The sequence below is a fragment of the Crocuta crocuta genome, unplaced genomic scaffold (assembly GCF_008692635.1).
Source record: "Crocuta crocuta isolate KB4526 unplaced genomic scaffold, BGI_CrCroc_1.0 scaffold273, whole genome shotgun sequence".
NCBI classification, from domain to species: Eukaryota; Metazoa; Chordata; class Mammalia; order Carnivora; family Hyaenidae; genus Crocuta; species Crocuta crocuta.
Genome location: NW_027529425.1, coordinates 3,142,405 through 3,160,788, shown reverse-complemented (window position 1 = coordinate 3,160,788; position 18,384 = coordinate 3,142,405). Strand labels below are relative to the sequence as shown.

Here is an 18,384-nt window from a genome sequence, read left to right as displayed (position 1 = left end):
CCACAAGACTCTTCCCTGTCACTGACATCTGCTTTTATTTTGCCAAAAAGCCAGCACAACAGCATCAGGAGAGGTAAGGGGGGAAATTACGTGATGAATTACAAGAGGCTAAGCCTGACCTCACTAAGGGATAGAGGTAATTGTGAGATTAAATACAGCACACACAATCAGGTCAGATTCTCCAGAAGTCAGACTGGTAAGAATTAATGTATAGATTCTGCTGAAGCTTACCTGGGTGCTACAGAGAACAATGTATATTTCTCAAACCAAATTATGAGGATAAACAGTTTTTTTAAAATTTTTAAATGTTTATTTATTGAGGTAGAGAAACAGCATGAGTGTGGGAGGGGCAGAGAGTGGGAGACACAGAATGTGAAGCAGGCTCCAGGCCCTGAGCTGTCAGCCCAGAGCCCGACTCGGGGCTCGAACCCACAAACTGTGAGATCATGACCTGAGCTGAAGTTGGATGCTTAACCGACTGAGCCACCCCGGCACCCCGAGGATAAACAGATTTCAAAGGAAACATCTACATAAACTGGGGAAGGGGGAACAACCGCAAATGATTTCAAGTACTTGAGATTAAGCAGGTCTGTGAAACTGAATGTGGTAAAATCTGTTAGCTTAATAGAGAATCATGTTAATCAAAAATCTGATAAATAATTACTCTAGGGGCACCTGGGTGGCTTAGTTGGTTAAATATCCGACTTTGGCTCTCGTCATGATCTCATGGTTCATGGGTTCGAGCTCCTCATTGGGCTCTGTGCTGACAGTTCAGGGCCTGGAACCTGCTTTGGATTCTGTGTCTCCCTCTCCCTCTGCCCCTTCCTGGCTTGTGCTCTGTCTCTCAAAAATAAATAAATGTTAAAAAAAAATTTAATATAATTACTCTAAGTAGATTATCAATTTCTGAAAGACTCTGAGTAATAAAGCAAACCAAAATGAATCTTTCAGAGTACCATCTAACACAAAACCTATTGTAAATNTGTTCATGCTCTCTCTCTCTCTCTCAGAAATAAATAAAACACTTAAAAAAAATTTTTTTTAATGGCTGTTCGGTCCACATCCATTGGAAGAGCCACCATCTTTGCAATGTCACCCTGGAGCAATGCAAAAGAATTCACATGCTTACTGACCCAACTGCATAATTTAACTTCTAACGATCTTTAAACAGACAAAAAAAAATCCTATCTTGGAGGCTACACGGGTAGCTGTTTTCAGAATACTAACTTACCGTTTTCAACTAAGGAAAATGATTTTTCACATATTCTGAAGATGGAACTTTTTTTTCTTTTTAAATTCATTCACCATTCCAAACTATTGTTTTCTCAAGAATGATTACTACTACCTGTCTATAAATATAGACACCAGGGTAATGACACCAAGAAGGTAACATACAGAGAACGCCTCTCCTGAAAGCCAATCAAGGGAAAATTCCTGACACTAAAACCCTCTTCAGAGGCTCTCAGGAGAAGGCTCTTTCTAGAGAAGTACCTGGAGCCAGGAGGCTGCACACTCCAACACTGGGATCCGACACACAGCCACCGCCATGGAGACCAGTTTTCCCAACAAGCTCATCCGGTTGTCATCAGCCTTGTTCCCTTGGGGGCTGAAAAGGGATGAGAAAATAATCTGCCGGACAGAGTCCTTGGTTTGCTCCTGGAAATAATTGCACATGATTTCAAGAAGTTGGAGCTCCTGAAGTGAATTCAACCTCTGTAAAACAAATCCAAGAGAAACGAAAAAGAAAGAAAGAAAGAAAGAAAGAAAGAAAGAAAGAAAAACTTTAACAGACGCCTTCATTCGTAGAGTGACAAGACAGAAAATACACTACTTCCCCCAGGTAACTGTTCACCCCTCTTAAAGGCCGGGTCCCAGGGGGCAGAACTCTGTTAATCCCGGGAAACGTCACTATACAGATGCAGACATCATCCTGGGCGGACTCAAGATGACCTATAGCGGTTTGAGACTCTAGGTTACAGGCCTTTAACGTCTCTTCCTGTAACACCACTGACACCGGGCTGTCGCACGCCCCGCAAAACACGCACACAGCTGAGCAATGATCAGGACGCCAGAGAAGGCGGATCTGGGCTGCTGAGAAGGAGCACGGCCAAGGGCGAGAACGGAGGCTGGGAGAGCAAGCGGGTCTGTGGTTTGGCAAATGCTTGCCACCGCAAGAGGCGGAAAAGGAGTTTCCTTGTCGCGGACGCGGGCATCCCGGCCGACCGCCGCACCTTGGGCTGCGCGCCGCGCTCCTTGGGCACCTGGAACACGAACTCCTCGAGCAGCTCCACGGGGCCCTTGTCCACGATGGGCAGCGGCGCGCTCTGCAGCTGGCTGCTGAAGTAGATGTCCAGGTGGTACAGCACCTCCTTGGCGGCGCTCAGCGCGTCGCGGCGCAGCAGCGAGTGGCGGATGTCGCTCATGGTGNCGCTGAACGCTCATAGGGCTTTGCGCTCCACTCGCCCGCGCGCCACACCTGAAGCTCCCCTTGCTTCCTTTGCGCTGCGCTCAAAGCCTATTTGATTTGGCTTTACCGCGCTTTCCCACCTGTAAGATAGGCTGGTGCACAGGACTGTAGCTCAGGCCTTGGCAGTTCATTCTAAAGATTATAGCTACTCCAGAACTCGTGGCGCTGCAGTGACATATGGTACCTCCTTACCCCTGGCCTCCAAGTTTTTGTCCGAGTCCCTATTCCCCAGTCCCCTCCGGAGCAGCCTGACCATGGGAATCTTAGGTATACTGCTCCTGAAAACGCTCCCCTCCTCAAACCCCTCAGCACTTTCTATGAAACTCTTCCTCATTCATCCCTTTGCATTGAATTAACGGGGCAGTGGAGGGGTGGGGTGATAGTTTGGAATTTTAAAAATAGGACGGGGTGGCTCAGTCAGGCTCAGAGCTGTGTTGACAGCTCAGAGCCTGAAGCCTGCTTGGCACTGTCTCCCTCTCTCTGCCCCTCCCCCACTTGCACGCGCTCTCATTCTCTCTCTCAAAAATAAACATTAAAAAATATTTTTTTAATAGGGCAGAAAAAACTTGAACGTGGCCCCAAGAGGCCAGTGGAGGGCAGGGGACCACAAGCACAGGAATGGGCCTTGTGTAAAAGGCCCATGCTGGCCCAGGGGCAGGCCTGGGTGAGAGGTGCTGGATATGGTCAAGGAGACGAAAAGCCAAAGCCTTTTCCTCGGAGACGGGAAGGGTGCAGCCTGGCACAACCCCCGGTCACTGGGACTCTCCTGCACATCTGGGGACATAGCCAAGGCCCCTCCTGTCAGAAGTCTAGAGCCGAGGGTGAAAGCCCAATGTCAGTTGGATCCTCTGAGAAGGCACCTTGGGTCGCTTGGGCACCAGGACCTCATATACACCCTGTTACAACAGGCTAAGTGAACAGAGGATGAGCAAGGGGGCTTTCTACCACAGCACCTAGCATAGCACCTGTAAGGATTAGGCACTCAGTGAACACTAGTTTTCTCATCCCTTCCTTAAGCACTTAAAGCCAACTTATAAACATGCAGCAGAATCCAGAAGAGAAAAAAACACAACAACAAAAAACCAAAATGAAGAAACACCACACTAATGTTTTGAAGTATCTAGATGTATAAATAAACGTATACTATATTGAAAAGGCAGTAACACTTCACATTCTCAGTTCATCTTCTTGGCACCATGTGCAGTGGCAGGTAGGAAGAGCTCTCCAAGGTTGCTCCAAAGCCCATGGGAGTGAATGTTCCGGTAGACCTGGGGCGCTGCTGATGGGGGCCAGGCTCCGTGGGGGCAATGCCGGCACCAGGCCCGGTCACCTCTGTACCACTCGTTAGTGGTCTGGTTGGTGGCAGCCAGGTACAAAGTGAAGCACAGGTAGCCACCCAGGAGGAAGCTCAGCATCACGACAAAGCCCAGCATGAAGACAATCCTCGGCAAGGTCAGGAACAGGTACTGGGGACAGAGAAGAGACAGCACGTTAGGCAGCTAGGCTGCGACACAAGTAAGGGTCAGCACCCACGAGCCCTGGCCTGGTCTGCACACACGTGAGTGCTGCCGCTCCAGCTCAGCCACCTCCACACACACCTGACCCGGTGAACGCCAAACAAGCAGCCCCAGAAGCAGTCCTAGTGTGCAGGAGTTTACTATGGGATAAATGAAATACGCACACTGAAGGAAAAGGATATTATGCCAGTTAGCTCCTTGTAAACCAAAGAAGTAAATACAGAGCTTAGTTCGTGCATCAGAATACAAATCCAGACGGACAGAGGCGATCCATCTCTCTCTCAAAGCAATATGGCCACAGAAACACACGTACAGGAGTATTCACTGTAGTGGTTTGACGGACCCTCTTCCGAAAAGAGGCAGTCCAGCCGTGAGAAAAAGTAAAATCCTGGGATAATCAAACTATGGTATCATAAGGAGCCAGTAAAAATGTGGCCAATTTTGAGGTACTGGTTTGGGAAAGACATTGGTAAAATATTGCCGCATGAGAAAGACAAGAGGCAAGGACCCAAACGGGATCATATTCGTGTAGAAACAAAACCACACTCCATGAAGGTGTGTAACCATATCGATAACCACAGGAGAAGCCTATTATGTATGCACCAAACTACAACAGTGGTTGCCTGTAGGTGGTGAGCTGTTGGGAGGGGCAGGACAGAATCCCCAGTTCTGAATTTTTTTAAAAAAAGATGCATTTAAATTTCACGTGTTTCCCCCAGCTTTATTGAGACATGACACTGTGAAACTTTAAGGTGCGCAACGTGACACATAGCAAATGATCACAACAAGGCTAGTTAACATGTCCATTACCACACAGTTACAATTGTTTTTTCTTGTGATGATGACTCTCTTGGCAACTTTCAAGTATACAACACAGTATTGTGAGCTACAATCCCCACGCTGTTCATGACAGTCCCAGGATTTATTCATGTTTCAACTAGAAGTCTGTGCCTTTGACCCCCTTTCCCCACTTCTCTCCTTTTCATTTTAAGCACTTCTGAACTGCTTGAATTTTTAGAGGTAATTTTTTAGAATAAAGAAAATGAATTTTGACAGTATTCAACATCTTTGAAAGGCAGGAGTAAGACAAGCACATGCATCAAAACTCTTGACAGAAGAGACCTTCTAACTGAAGTTACAAACAAAAGAGACAGAACTGATGAGAAAGGATGTCTAAATTTTGTTTTTATAAAAAAGAAGATACACAAATAGAAAACAAATAGAAAAATGAACTATCATTATTATATGATCTCAAATCCAAAGTAATTTTAGTGTCAAGTAGATCAACAGTTAAAGGACATGATTCACAAAAGAAGATATACAAATGACTGACAAACAAGGAAAGTAATCAAAAGTAATGAAAGAAATACAAGTTTTTTTAAAAGGGCACATCGTGTGTTCCTATCACTATAGCAGCACCTGCCACCAGCAGGCACCCTCAGGGCCTGCCCTGACACAACAAAATGAGCCCTTGCCAATCACTCTAAGCATATGGTTTTATTTATTTTTTTAATGTTATTTATTTAGAGAAATAGAATGAGCACACAGAGGAGGGACAGAGAGAAGGGGAGAGAGAGAATCCCAAGCAGGCTCTGCACCACCAGCACAGAGCCTGACATGGGGCTCGATATCACAAACCATGAGATCATGACCTGAGAAGAAATCAAGAGTTGGACGCTACACGGACTGAGCCACCAGGCGCTCCTAAGCACAAGGTTTCAAAAAGCAACTTCATGATATATATTAAAATCAAAAGGTTTATAAATATTGATAATCTTTGACTCTGTATCTACACTTTTTGGAAGCTATCCTACAGAAAGTCCTAACTACAGAAACGAAACCGTATACACTGATTACCTACTGCAAAGGGGAAAATGCACTTCACCAACGGAGGGAGCTGGTGGGCACCACCTGAAACAACAGATCAGTGAATGGCCGCAACATGAACACACATTCCTGCCTGGGAAGCATTTTTGCCAAAAATGTTTAACCTGAATCTGATTGAGGCTCTAGAACTTCCAGTTCACATTAATATGAAAGAACAGAGAGAAATTAGTTGACACAAGTAGGAAAAAGACAAATTTAGACCAAGGGACATTCTAAAAGACAACTAAACTACTAAATGTCAATTTCATGGGGAAAAAAACGAACAACAAGAGGCATTATTTTAGACTAGGAGACTAAAAAAGACATGGCATTCAAATGCAAAGCCTAACTATAAGGTGGATTCTGCTTCAAGGAGGCAAAAGAGCTATAAAAGACATATTTGAAACAACAGGGAAATATAAATATGGACTAGATTATATATTACATATTTACTATAACAGAATTGTACTTATGTAGGAGGTGGACATTCTGTAAAAATGCATGTTCAAGGGGTATCTGGGTGGCTCAGTCGGTTGAGTGTCTCTTGATTTCAGCTCAGGTCATAATCCCATGGTTGTGAGATCAAGCCCTGCATCAGGCTCTGCGCGGAGTGTGGTGCCTGCTTAGAATTCTCCCTCTCCCTCCCCCTCCCTCTTCCCTGCTCCCATTCTCTCTCTCTCCAAAAAAAAAAAAAGGGGGAGGGGGCGCCTGGGTGGCTCAGTTGGTTAAGCATTTGACTTCAGCTCAAGTCATGATCTCGTGGTCCATGAGTTCGAACCCTGCTTCAGGCTCTGTGCTGACAGCTCAGAGCCTGGAGCTGCTTCAGATTCTGTGTCTCTGTCTCTCTCCGCTCCCTTCTGCTGTGCTCTGTCTCTCAAAAAAAACAAACAAACCCCCTCCCCCCCCAAAAAAACGGATAAAAATTAAAAAGAATAAGAAAACTTTAAAAGTACATGTTCAAGTATTTAGGGGTGAAGCAACATAATGTCTCCAATTTATGTCTAATAACACAGAAAAATACAAGGGGCGCTTGGGTGGCTCAGTCAGTTGGGTGCTGACTTTTTGCATGGATTTCAAGGAAGCTGCACTAAGTGAAAAAGATACTATGTGATTCCATTTATGTAACAATCATGAAATAACATAATAATAGAGATGGAGAACAGAGTAGCAGTGCCAGGCATGAGGGATGAGGCTGTGGCTGTAAGGAGTAACACTGAGGGAGTCTGTGGTGAATGACAGAACATGCTGCCTAGAGTGGTGGTTATCCATGCACACACATGCAACAAATTATACAGAGCTACACAGATATACACACAACACACAAATGAACATATATGTAAGTGGTGGAATCTGAATCAGCTCTGTGGATTGTGCCACGGTCAACTGTTTGGTTTTGGCATTGGGCTGTGGTTTCTGGCATGGGGGGAGGGGCTGGCATGGGGGGGCAGACTTAAGAGCTCGTAGGCTCATTTCTTTGTAACCCCTGTAAATCTACAGTTATTTCAAAATAAATGTAAAAACATACTAGCTTTGGACTGTGTATTTTATATTAAGACAGTCTCCTTCCATTTCTATTTTCTGAGTGCTTTCATTAGAATGGCTGCTGAATTCTGTGAAACACTTTTCAGCATCAAGAGAAATAACCATGTGGGATGCCTGGGTGGCTTAGCTGGTTAAGCGTCTGACTTCAGCTCAGGACATGATCTCATGGTTTGTGAGTTCGAGCTCCACATCAGGCTCTGTGCTGACAGTTTGGAGCCTGGAGCCTGCTTTGGATTCTGTGTCTCCCTCTCTCTCTGTTCCTCCCCCGCTCACACTGACTCTCTCTCTCAACAATAAACATTTAAAAAAAGAGAGAGAAATGACCATGCTATTGTTCTTTGTATTTAATAATGCCATATAAAATACTAATCAATTTCCTACCATTGAACCAACCTTGCATTCATGGAATATATCCCACTTGTTCATAGCATTTTATTTTCTTTGAGACAAAAGAAAAAAAAAACCAAGAATTAACCAGTTACCTAAAACAGTGACTGTTCACAAGCTACTTCCCATAAATGTAGTACAAATCTTTTGGCCATCAAATGAGTTTTTAAAAGAATGTTTCATTATTGTAAATTAACTTTTGACAGAGCACCAAAACAATTCAATGAGCAAAGAACAGTGTTCTCAAAAAAAAAAAAAAAAAAAAAAATGATGCTAGGACAACTGGATATCTACCTACTAAAAGTGTGAAGCTGGAACCCTACCCTACAGCACGTACAAAATTTAACTCAAAATTGCCAAAGACCTAACCTCTAAGAGCAAAAATTACAAAAATACAAATGTCCAGAATATGAAAAGAATTCTTGTAACACAAGACTGAAAGATAACTCAATTTAAATATCAGCCTCTCAGGGCGCCTGGGTGACTCAGTCAGTAGAGGGTCCGGCTTTGGCTCAGGTCATGATCTCACCCCTTGTGAGTTTGAGTCCCGCATCGGGTTCTGTGCTGACAGCTCACAGCTCAAGGCCTGGAGCCTGCTTCGGATTCTGTCTCTGTCTCTCTGTCCCTCCCTTGCTCAAGCTCTGTCTCTGTTTCTCTCTCTCTTTCTCAAATATAAATAAAAGCATTAAAAAAGAAAATTATATAAAAAAAACCACGAGCTTCTCCTCTAAATCTTCTTGTCCAAAGAAGATACACAAATGTCCAGTAAGTACACACAAAGTTGCTCAATATCATTAAGTCATCAGGGAAATGCATATCAAACCGCCATAAGGTACCACTTCGTGCCCCTACGGAGGGCTCTAATCAAAAAGACAAGTAATAACAGTTGTAGGCGAGGCCAGAGGAAGGCGGAACCTCCTCACATTGCTGTTGGAAATGTAAAATGATCAAGATGCTTTGGAAAACAATCTGGCAGCTCCACAAATGATTACGAATAGAGCCACTGTAGGACCCAGCGATTGTTCTCCTGGGTGGAACTCAAGAGAAACGAAAACACAAAAACTGGTACCCAGATGTTCAGGGCAACATTTATTCAAAAATAACCAGAAAGTGAAAACACTCAAACGTCCATAACTGTTACATGAAACGGAACATCTTTCAGCCATAAAAAGGGGCGAAGTACTGACCCATGCGACAACTTGGAGGAACCCTGGACACACTGTGCTAAGAAAAAGAAGCCAGCCCAAAAGGCAGACGATGTGTTATGGGAAATGTCCAGAAAAGAAAACTCCATAAAGACAGAAGGCACACTAGCCGTTGCCATGGGGCCAGGGAAGAGGGGGAAAAGAATGACCGCTAATCAGTAAGAGTTTCTTTTCGGGATGATGCAATTTCTGAAATTAGATGGTAGTGGTGGGCTATATAACTCTAAAACACTGGGCTATATAGTTTAAAAGGATGAATTCTGGGGCATCTCAGTGGCTCTGAGGTGCATCTGGCTTGATTTGGGCTCAGGTCATGATCTCAGGGTTTGTGAGATTCGACCCTGTGCTGAGCTCTGCACTGACAACACTGAGCTTCCTTGGGATTCTCTCTCTCCCTCTCTCTCTGCCCCTCCCCTACTTGAGCTCTCTCTTTCAAAATAAATAAACATGAAAAATAAAATAAAATAAAATAAAATAAAATAAAATAAAATAAAATAAAATGATGAATTTCAGGGGCACCTGGCTGGCTCCATCAGAAGAGCATGCAAGTCTTCACCTCGGTGTAGAGGTTACTAAAAAAAACCCAACAACCTAAAAAGGATAAATTTTACAGCATATGTACTATTATCAACGAAAAAATTATATAGTCTCTTAAAAAATTTTTTTAAGTTTATTATTTTGAGAAAGAGACAGAGCAGGGGAGGAGCAGAGAGAGAGGAGGAGAGGGAGAATTCCAAGCAGCCTCTGCACTGTCAGCACAGAGCCCAATGAGGGGCTTGAACTCGTGAACCATGAGATCATGACCTGAGCTGAAACCCTGAGTCAGACACTTAACTGACTGAGCCACCTGAGCACCCCCATATTCATTTTTTAAAAAGGAATGGCTTCATCTCTTGACTGGGAAAATAAGTGTCCTTTTTCCAACGTTGAATCCTAAAGTCAAAAACATACATCCCACAACATACCTCCCTGAATATTAATTACCTGAATGAGAAAGACAATGTCAACAACCTGCAAGTGTCCAAGGTCATCAACGTAAGTCTCCAGATACAAGTCTGACAATGCCACCAACTGGACCAGAAACACAGTGCTCACAGTGGCCATGGTGGCAGCTGAGGCTGTCAACGTCAAGAGGTAGATGAGGAAGTACCTGGCGTTCCAGGCCCCAATGCAGTTGTTCACCCAAACACAGTGATGGTCAAAACGGTGCACACACCTGTTACACACTCCTGCACAGAAAAGGGAAAGTCACGACCTGCGTTAGTCCTTGAAGAAACGAGACTGTACTCACCTACTGAGATTTTTCCAAACTCACTCCTGGCAGTAGGTGCTGGAGGGAATGGCGGCTGCTATCACCAAGCTATTAGAAGTGTGGTGTCCAGCACAGGAGCCACCAGCCACATGGGGGACTGAGCACTTAAAATGTGGCCACGAGAAAAACTTGAAAGAATACTCTGTTGATTTTGCTAAATTTCAAGTTGCTTTTCAATTTATGCAATGTTCCTTTAAGTTCAATGTGAGCAATGATGAGATGACATAAGGGTTAGTCAATTTACTTAACTTGAAAAGACCTAATTTTGAAACCGATGCTTTTTAAAAAAAATTTTTTTTAATGTTTATTTTATTTTTGAGACAGAGAGACACAGCGTGAACTGGGGAGGGGCAGAGAAAGAGGGAGACACAGTCCAAAGCAGGCTCCAGGCTCTGAGCTGTCAGCATAGAGCACAACACGGGGCCCAAACTCACAGACTATGAGATCATGACCTGAACCAAAGTCAGACACTTAACCAACTGAGCCATGCAGGTGCCCCAAAACCAATGTTTTAAAGTCAAATTAATTCTTCTGATAAAGATGAATCATTATGTGACTATTAAAGGAAAATGATTATGTTATGGAAAACCTTTTAAAAATTTCTGGATTAACTTGGGTATGTGAATCTGCTCTTTCAACTGCAAATTTTATGAAATCTAAAAACAGATCAAGAATTTCCAATGAAAATTTAGTGTCTCAATTGAGCTGTGCTGTGAATGTAAAATACATACAAAATTTCAAAGACTTAGTATGAGAAAGATAATATAAACTAACCCATGAATGATTTTTTTTATATTGACTACACGCTAAAACGTTTTTTAGGGGTGGACCTGGGTGGCTCAGCGGGGAGAGAGTCCGACTTCTGATTTCAGCTCAGGTCACCATCTCAAAGTTTGTGAGCTCAAGCCCCGCTGTGGGCTCTGTGCTGTCAGCATGGAGCCTGCTTGGAATTCTCTCTCTCCCCTTCTCTGTCTGCCCCTCCCCCGTTCACTGTCTCAAAATAAGTAAACTTAAAAAAAAAAAAAGCTCTTGAAACACCACGATATTTTAAACAGTTTATGTTAAATGAATATATAATTAAATTTAACATTCCCTCATCTTATTTTTGTCATATGGCTACTAGTAAATTTAAATCACACATGTAGCTCACATTATATTCTTGTTGGGTAGCACTAGTCTAGAATCTTGGCTGCTCCCCAGAAGAGTAAGCTCTGCGGGAATCTGCAAACGCAACATCCCACAGACACTTCTGATGGGCAACAAGCCCCACACACGACAGAGGAAGGGCCGTTATGCCCCGGAGTGGGGTGTCCACAATGTAAGAACAGCGACACCGCACCTCCAGGCACCTGAAAGAAACCACTCTCTAGCCTCTACAAGCAGTGGCTGCCCATGCCTGTGAGACAAATGGCCCTGGTTTTAGATTTCTGGAACCTTCCCTCACTAAACCCACGTGTCTATTATACAAGGGTAGCGAGGGAGCAACCAGAGCCAAACTTACTGCAGTGCTTGGACCGGGCTGGCCGCCTCACGTTGCAAGTGAAGCACTTCGTGTTCTTTGGGAACGCCACGTCATCAAACTCATAAACTTGAAGAAACAAGAACTCGTTTGCTTTTGTTATGGTGCCTAAAAAAAGGACAAACATCATTTTCAAGCGATACAGTGGACTGGACGTTCACAAAATCTGTCCTGACAAAGTGCAACTAAAACTTATATATTTACTATTCTAAATAACTCATTTTTATTTCTTTTATGTCTTTATTTTATTTTGAGAGACAGAGACAGAGAGCGAGCGGAGGAAGGGCAGAGAGAGAGGAGGACAAAAAAATCCTCTGAGCTGTAAGCACAGAGCCCAATGCGGGGCTTAAACCCATGGACTGTGAGATCATGACCTGAGCCCAAGTCGGACGCCCAACCAACTGAGCCACCCAGGTGCCCCTAAATAACTCATTTTAAAATAAAGTGTTGGGGCACCTGAATGGCTCAGTCGGTTAAGCACCCGACTCTTGATTTAGGTTCAGGTCTCATGGTTCATGGGTCCGAGCCCACTGTGGGGCTCTGCATTGACAGTGGGGTGCCTGCTTGGGATTCTTTCTCTCCTTCTCTCTCTGCCCCTCCTCCTCACACTCTCTCAAAATAAATAAATAAACTTAAAAATTTTTTAAAATATTTTTATTGAGATACAATTCGTGAGCCCTATTCGCCAATTTAAAGTGCACAGTATGACTTTAGTACGTTCACAGAGTTATGCCACCATCGCCACAACCAAGTTTAGAATGATTTTATCACTTCAAAAAGAAACCTGTTAGCAGTTGCTCCACATTTCTCTTAATCCCAGCCCCTGGCAATCACTAGTCTACTTCCTGTCTCTATGCATTTGCCTTTTTGGATATTTCATATGAATGGAATCATACAATTTGTGATCTTTTGTATCTCACTTCTTTTTCTTTTTTTAAGTTTTATTTATTTTGAGCAGAGAGAGCACACACATGAATGTGCAGGAGAGAGGCAGAGAGAGAGAGAATCCTAGGCAGGCTCTACTGTCAGTGCAGAGCGCCATGCAGGGGTCAAACTCACGAACTGTGAGATCATGACCTGAGTTGAAATCAAGAGTCAGACACTTAACCAACTGAGCTGCCCAGGAGCTCCTCTGGCTTCTTTCATTTAGTATAGTTTTTCAAGGTTCATCTATGTTTTAGCACATATCACTCCCTGGTTCCTTCCTGTTGCTGAATGCTGCTTCATCGAATAGGCACGCCACAGTTTACCTATTTATCAGCTGATGGACACTTGGTGCCTCAAGGATATAAAGGCTTAAAAGTAAAGGTATGGAGGGGCACCTGGGTGGCTTAGTCGGTTGAGTGTCTGACTTTTGCTTAGGTCATGATCTCGCGGTTCGTGGGCTCGAGCCCCGCGTCGGGCTCTGTGCTGACTGCCAGCTCGGAGCCTGGAGCCTGTTTCAGAGTCTGTATCTCCCTCTCTCTCTGACCCTCCGCTGCTCACGCTGTCTCTCTCTCTCTCCTAGAAATAAAATAAAAATACTTTAAAAAAAAAAAAAAAAGAAAGGTATGGAAGGGCATCTGGGTGGTTCAGTCAGCTGAGCATCCAACTTCTACTCAGGTCATGATCTCCCCATCTGTGAGTTTAAGCACTGCATCAGGCTCTTTGCTGAGAGCTCAGAGCCTGGAGCCTGCTTCAGATTCTGTGTCTCCCTCTCTCTCTGCCCCTCCCCCACTCTCCCATGCTTGCTCGCTCTCTCTCTCTCAAAAATAAACATTACAAAAAAATTTTTTTAAAGTAAAGGCATGGAAAAAAGATACCAAGCAAATATTGATTAAAAAAAAATGTTTAATACGCCAGTCAGAATAGCTGAAATGAACAAATCAGGAGACTGCTGATGCTGGTGAGGATGTAGAGACACAGGCACCCTCCTACACTGTTGGTGGGAATGTAAACTGGTGCAGCCCCTCTGAAAAAAAAGAGTGGAGATTCCTCAAAAAATTAACAATAGAACTCCCCTATGACCTAGCAATGGCACTGCTAGGAATTTACCCAAGGGATATAGGAGTCCTGATGCATAGGGGCACATGTACCCCAATGTTCATAGCAGCACTTTCAACAATAGCCAGATCATAGAAAGATGCTAAATATCCATCAACTGAAGAATGGATCAAAATGTGGTTTATATATACAATGGGATACTACATGGCAATGAGAAAAAATAAAATGTGGCCATTTGTAGCAATGTGGGTGGAAATGGAGGGTGTTGTGCTGAGTGAAATAAGTCAGGCAGAGAAGGACAGATACCATATGTTTTCACTCATATGTGTGGATCAGGAGAAACTTAACAGAGGATCATGGGGGAGGGGAAGGGGAAAAATAGCTGGGGAAAGGGACGGAGGCAAACCATAAGAGACTCTTAAATACTGAGAACAAACTGAGGGTTGATGGGGGATGAGGGAGAAGGGAAAATGGGTGACGGGCATGGAGAAGGGCACTTGTTGGGATGAGCACTGGGTGTTATAAGGAAATCAACTTGATAATAATCTATACTAAAACAAAGTGTAATAATATTAACATCACACAAAAGAGATTGAGAGCAAAGAGTGTTATTAGTGACAAAGAGATTAATTATATTTTGAAAAAAGACTCAATGCTAAGAGAATACAAATTCTTTTTTTAAAAAATATTTATTCATTTATGAGAGACAGAGTGTGAGCAGGGTAGGAGCAGAGAGAGAGGGAGACACAGAATCTGAAGCAGGCTCCAGGCTCTGAGCTGTCAGCAGAGCCCCATGCGGGGCTTGAACCACGAACCGTGAGATCATGACCTGAGCCGAATTCGGACACTCAACCAACTAAGCCGCTCAGCACCCCAAGAGAATACAAATTCTAGACTTGAATGCATACAATACAAATATATATACATAACTATCATATACACATACACACACATACACGTATATATGACATCTTCAAAATAAGTAAAGCAAAAACTGCAAGGAGAAATCTCAAAACTACCATCAGAATGAGATACCATGCCTCTGTCAGTAATTGGTCAAACGAAAATATTAGCATGAACATAAAAGACTGAACATAATTAACAAACTTGATCTAATGGATATATACACTGTCTGCACCTAAGAACTAGAAAACATACACTCTTTCAAGCACATACGGATCATTTACAACAACACGCAGCCACCATAGTGCGAATTAGCAATAAACTTTTAAAAGAAACTGTGTCATAGGGACCACAAACTCTATAGAACACAATTATTAGTGAAGATATCAAAAAAGAAACTAAAAGAGCATGTGGAAAATTTTAAGCAGTTCTAAATAACCCACAGGTCAAAAAAGAAATAACTTAGAAAACAATCACAACTGAAAGATCAGGAGAACACTACGCAGCAACTCTTTTGCAAAGTCCCTGGAGGGAACACCGGTCTGTAGCACAGCAAGATGGACAGCTGCGGGTCTCTGTAGTGAGAGCCTCAACTTACCAGGGTTGCTTACGCAGCTGAGCATGAAAAACACCAGGTTTATACCCAGCAGCAGATAGGGCAGGAGAAGATAACACAAGGAGAACCCGAGCTCTTGACAGTAGCCAAATATTTCCCAGGTGTATTCGGCATAAACCATCCCTTGCAAGAGAAGGTGCAGGATAACGAAGGTGTGATTTCTGAAAGGAAGCAGGCACATGGCTTGGTTTACAGGGCCTTGTCCATGATGAAATCATAGAGTACTACAGTTCAACCGGGGCCACTTCCTTCGGGCGTGAGATAATAGCCAGAATTACGTACGGACAATGTGACACAGCTCTCACAGTGCCCAGCAGTAGCACGCATTCAACACATGTTATCTATTACAATTATCGTCTTTGTTGGGAAGTGAGGTATCAGGATAGATTTGTTTTTACAGAAATGCATGTCCCAGTATCCCCACTCTTTAAACATTTTTGTCAAAACTCCAGAAACAAAAGGCAGGTTATCAGTGAGCAGAGGTCCTGAACCCAGGACTCTTGACCTTTCCAGCCCCCTTCACAGCTGGAAACCAACAAGAAGCTTCCTGAAGTTACAGGACAGCAACAGTTAGCAATCAAAACAGAAGAGAGGATAGTATATAAACTCTGAGATATAATACCGTGTGTGGAAGAGGTAATGAAGCAATTTTAGCATCGCTCTCTGAAGGCATTCTGGAATTATATGGGAAATTATCTAAAACAAAAGAGAAGGATTCAATTTCATATCTCACTCCCCCCACCAATCCCAAACAAATAAGATGCTTGACTTTCAGCCAGCAATACTGGTGATCTCGGGTTTCTGGATATGAGCAGAGAAGAGATTTAAGAGAGAATGAAAACGAGGGCTTCCCTCAGCTGGTCTTCCTTTGATGCCAGCCCCTCCTTTTTCACCCTAGCTCCAAAGAAAGCTCTCCATGTCAGGGTCTTTGGGCAAAGGAAGGTGAGAAGAGGAACTGGATTAGGTAATGCCAATGTGAACTCCACTCCTTTCCCTGTCTTGGGATCAATCCTAGTTCCAGAGTCCACACCTGCAATCACGGGGCATTAGTGCATTCCCAAAATGAACCCCTTCCAAAGGCTGCAGACCCCAGCTTGATCCCTGAAGGGGTGTGGGCAGCTTGATGCTCAGCTTTACTCATACAGCCCCCCGTTCTACTCAGCAGGCCCCTCCAGGCAGACATTGCTCACATCTGTGCCCAACTACAAGCATCAAACCCAGAGAAAAATAGCCAACCTCAACAATGTGGCCTTCTCTCAAAGCAACATTGCAAGGTTACTTTCCAAAGTAACAAAACACAAAACAAACAAAAAACCCCAGAGACTTTCGAATATACCATAACTGCCATAAATGAAAGAAGTGAACAAATGAATAAATATGGCATCTGTTTTTTGTTCCACTGGGGAATCGTTTAGCCCTTTACACTGGTGGTAGTCACAGTTCTGGGGTCTCCAAACATCAAGGTTACCTGGGCTGCTACTCCGACCAGGACTTTCAAGTAATGGGCTTTTGAGCAGACGCATATCGTAACAACACCAATCAGCACCAAAGCCACGTAGAACAAGAAGAGAACAAGGAAGTCCATCCTGGGGCTAAAAAGAAACAGAAAAAGTGTCATTCTCAGATACCAACTCCCTAAATGGCTCCCCAAACAGAAGTCATCAGCCCTTGAGCACACACTACCTCACACTGGGGCCTCCCAGATGGTCCTGAGTTCTCCTTGGAGAGTTTCCTAATCAAACTACTGTGATGTCTTTAGGGCATCTCTTGCCTGCAAATTCTAAAATAAAGCAGGGGAGGGGGGAGAGATATGCCAAATGCATACACCTTCTATCCCACCAGCAGCAAATCATCTTTGATATTGCTCTTTGATAAACATACACATAGATATTGATACAGAAAGTACCCCCAAATAATCTGCTGACAACGTTATTGGAACAAGCAAACCCTGGAGGCGGTCAGGGATCTGCTCCCACAGCAATCGGGAATAACCCGCGGGGACCAGAGTCAACACACAGGCCTATATCAACTGGAAATGGTTACTTCTGGCCTTAGCAGATAAGATTCGGGGCTGGACTTCAACTGAGATAAGCAAACTACAAACTATTCACGAGATAAGACACAGGAAACAAAGAGCAGCAATTCTCACGAGGTGATTCAGGGTCCCCAGCCTACATATTTCTGGTCTGGATAATTTTCAATCGGCAGCTCGGGCATTCCTCCTCCCAACTTTCACGGAGAATTCAAACAGCATCTCTCCTGAGCAGCAGCGTGCGCCTGGCACAACTGGTGGCACCCAGGGCTGCAGGAGGCATGGTTCTTCTAGAAGGCTGGATCTGGCTGCAGAGACATCGATAAAGCACTCACATCATAAAACAGAGTGGGAGTCAGGAGCGGTAGAAATTGTGGGAAATAATTGGNCCGCAGGGTGAATGGCGTTATACGACTTCAGGAGGAAAAGCTTAATTGGGATCCCCAATTCCTATCCCTTGGATCCCCATTCCTATCCCTAATCCCTGAGGTGCCCACGCTGGCCACCAGACAGAAAGGCTTTCCCAGGCACAGTATCCGAGGGTCCAGGCGGGTGGGCGCGGTCAGAGCTTTCCCCGGAGGCCGGAACCCTGGGTGGGGGGAAGGGGCGCAGAAGGCTCCGAGGGCACACAGTGGGTGCCTGAGCAACCGGCGGGGTGGAAAGGCGGGTCCGTCGGGGTGTCAAAAAACAAACAAACAAACAAACAAAAAAACACAAAAAAAGACAGCCGGAGACTGCCTTAGCGCCTAGATCCGCCAACCGCCAGGCGAACCCTTCCGCGCCTTCAGCGCACCTCCCTAGACTTCCGTCGGACCTGTGACGTTAGCACGCGACGCTCGCAGCCAGGCCGACTTCCGGCGGAAGTGCGGACTCACGGCAGCTGGGGCGTGGCCTGCCGCTCGCCAACGCGCTGTCCCGGTTGTCGCTCGGTGCGCGCCTGGCGTCCTGCGGAAGGTGGTCGTGTCTTGGTGCCGGAAGGCTATACGTTGGGACGCTGTTGCCAGAAATCTTACTAAAATACGGTCCTAAGCTAGC

General features: G+C 44.4%; 2 protein-coding genes across 4 annotated transcripts in view; both read right to left on the bottom strand.

Moving 5' to 3' along the window:
• Positions 1-2,425, bottom strand: part of INTS15 (integrator complex subunit 15) — a 13,708-nt gene extending 11,283 nt beyond the window's left edge. The window contains exons 1-2 of the mRNA XM_077758741.1: positions 2,232-2,425; positions 1,492-1,713 (exon numbers count right to left, since the gene is read on the bottom strand). Of these exons, the coding sequence (XP_077614867.1) occupies positions 1,492-1,713; positions 2,232-2,423 (414 nt within the window). The 5' untranslated portion in view covers positions 2,424-2,425. The remainder of the gene's footprint in view (positions 1-1,491; positions 1,714-2,231) is intronic.
• A 1,151-nt stretch (positions 2,426-3,576) lies between these two features.
• On the bottom strand, positions 3,577-18,159 carry ZDHHC4 (zDHHC palmitoyltransferase 4). 3 transcript variants are annotated; one of them, XM_077758739.1, is made up of 9 exons: positions 18,143-18,159; positions 17,467-17,657; positions 17,001-17,097; positions 16,786-16,909; positions 15,940-16,013; positions 15,300-15,478; positions 11,798-11,923; positions 9,969-10,213; positions 3,577-3,933 (listed from the first exon to the last, which is right to left on the bottom strand). In XM_077758739.1, the coding sequence occupies exons 4-9, from the start codon at positions 16,900-16,902 to the stop codon at positions 3,643-3,645; spliced, it is 1,032 nt and encodes a 343-aa protein (XP_077614865.1). In that variant the 5' UTR covers positions 16,903-16,909; positions 17,001-17,097; positions 17,467-17,657; positions 18,143-18,159; the 3' UTR covers positions 3,577-3,642. The 3 variants fall into 3 exon arrangements, with proteins under 3 accessions (XP_077614865.1, XP_077614864.1, XP_077614866.1); XM_077758738.1 differs by lacking the exon at positions 18,143-18,159 and having other exon boundaries at positions 17,467-17,731; XM_077758740.1 differs by lacking the exon at positions 18,143-18,159 and having other exon boundaries at positions 17,493-17,731.
• Between the last annotated feature and the right edge of the window lie 225 nt (positions 18,160-18,384).

What these genes read in the sequence shown, in the direction of transcription:
- ZDHHC4 (XM_077758739.1), bottom strand. Translation starts at nt 16,902, where the DNA reads ATGGACTTCCTTGTTCTCTTCTTGTTCTACGTGGCTTTGGTGCTGATT. An exon ending in CATTACCTCTTCCACACACG is followed by an intron (nt 15,479 to 15,939) that starts GTATTATATCTC and finishes GCTTCCTTTCAG; the next exon opens with AAATCACACCTTCGTTATCC. An exon ending in ACATTGTCTTTCTCATTCAG is followed by an intron (nt 3,934 to 9,968) that starts GTAATTAATATT and finishes CTCTGTCCCCAG; the next exon opens with TACCTGTTCCTGACCTTGCC.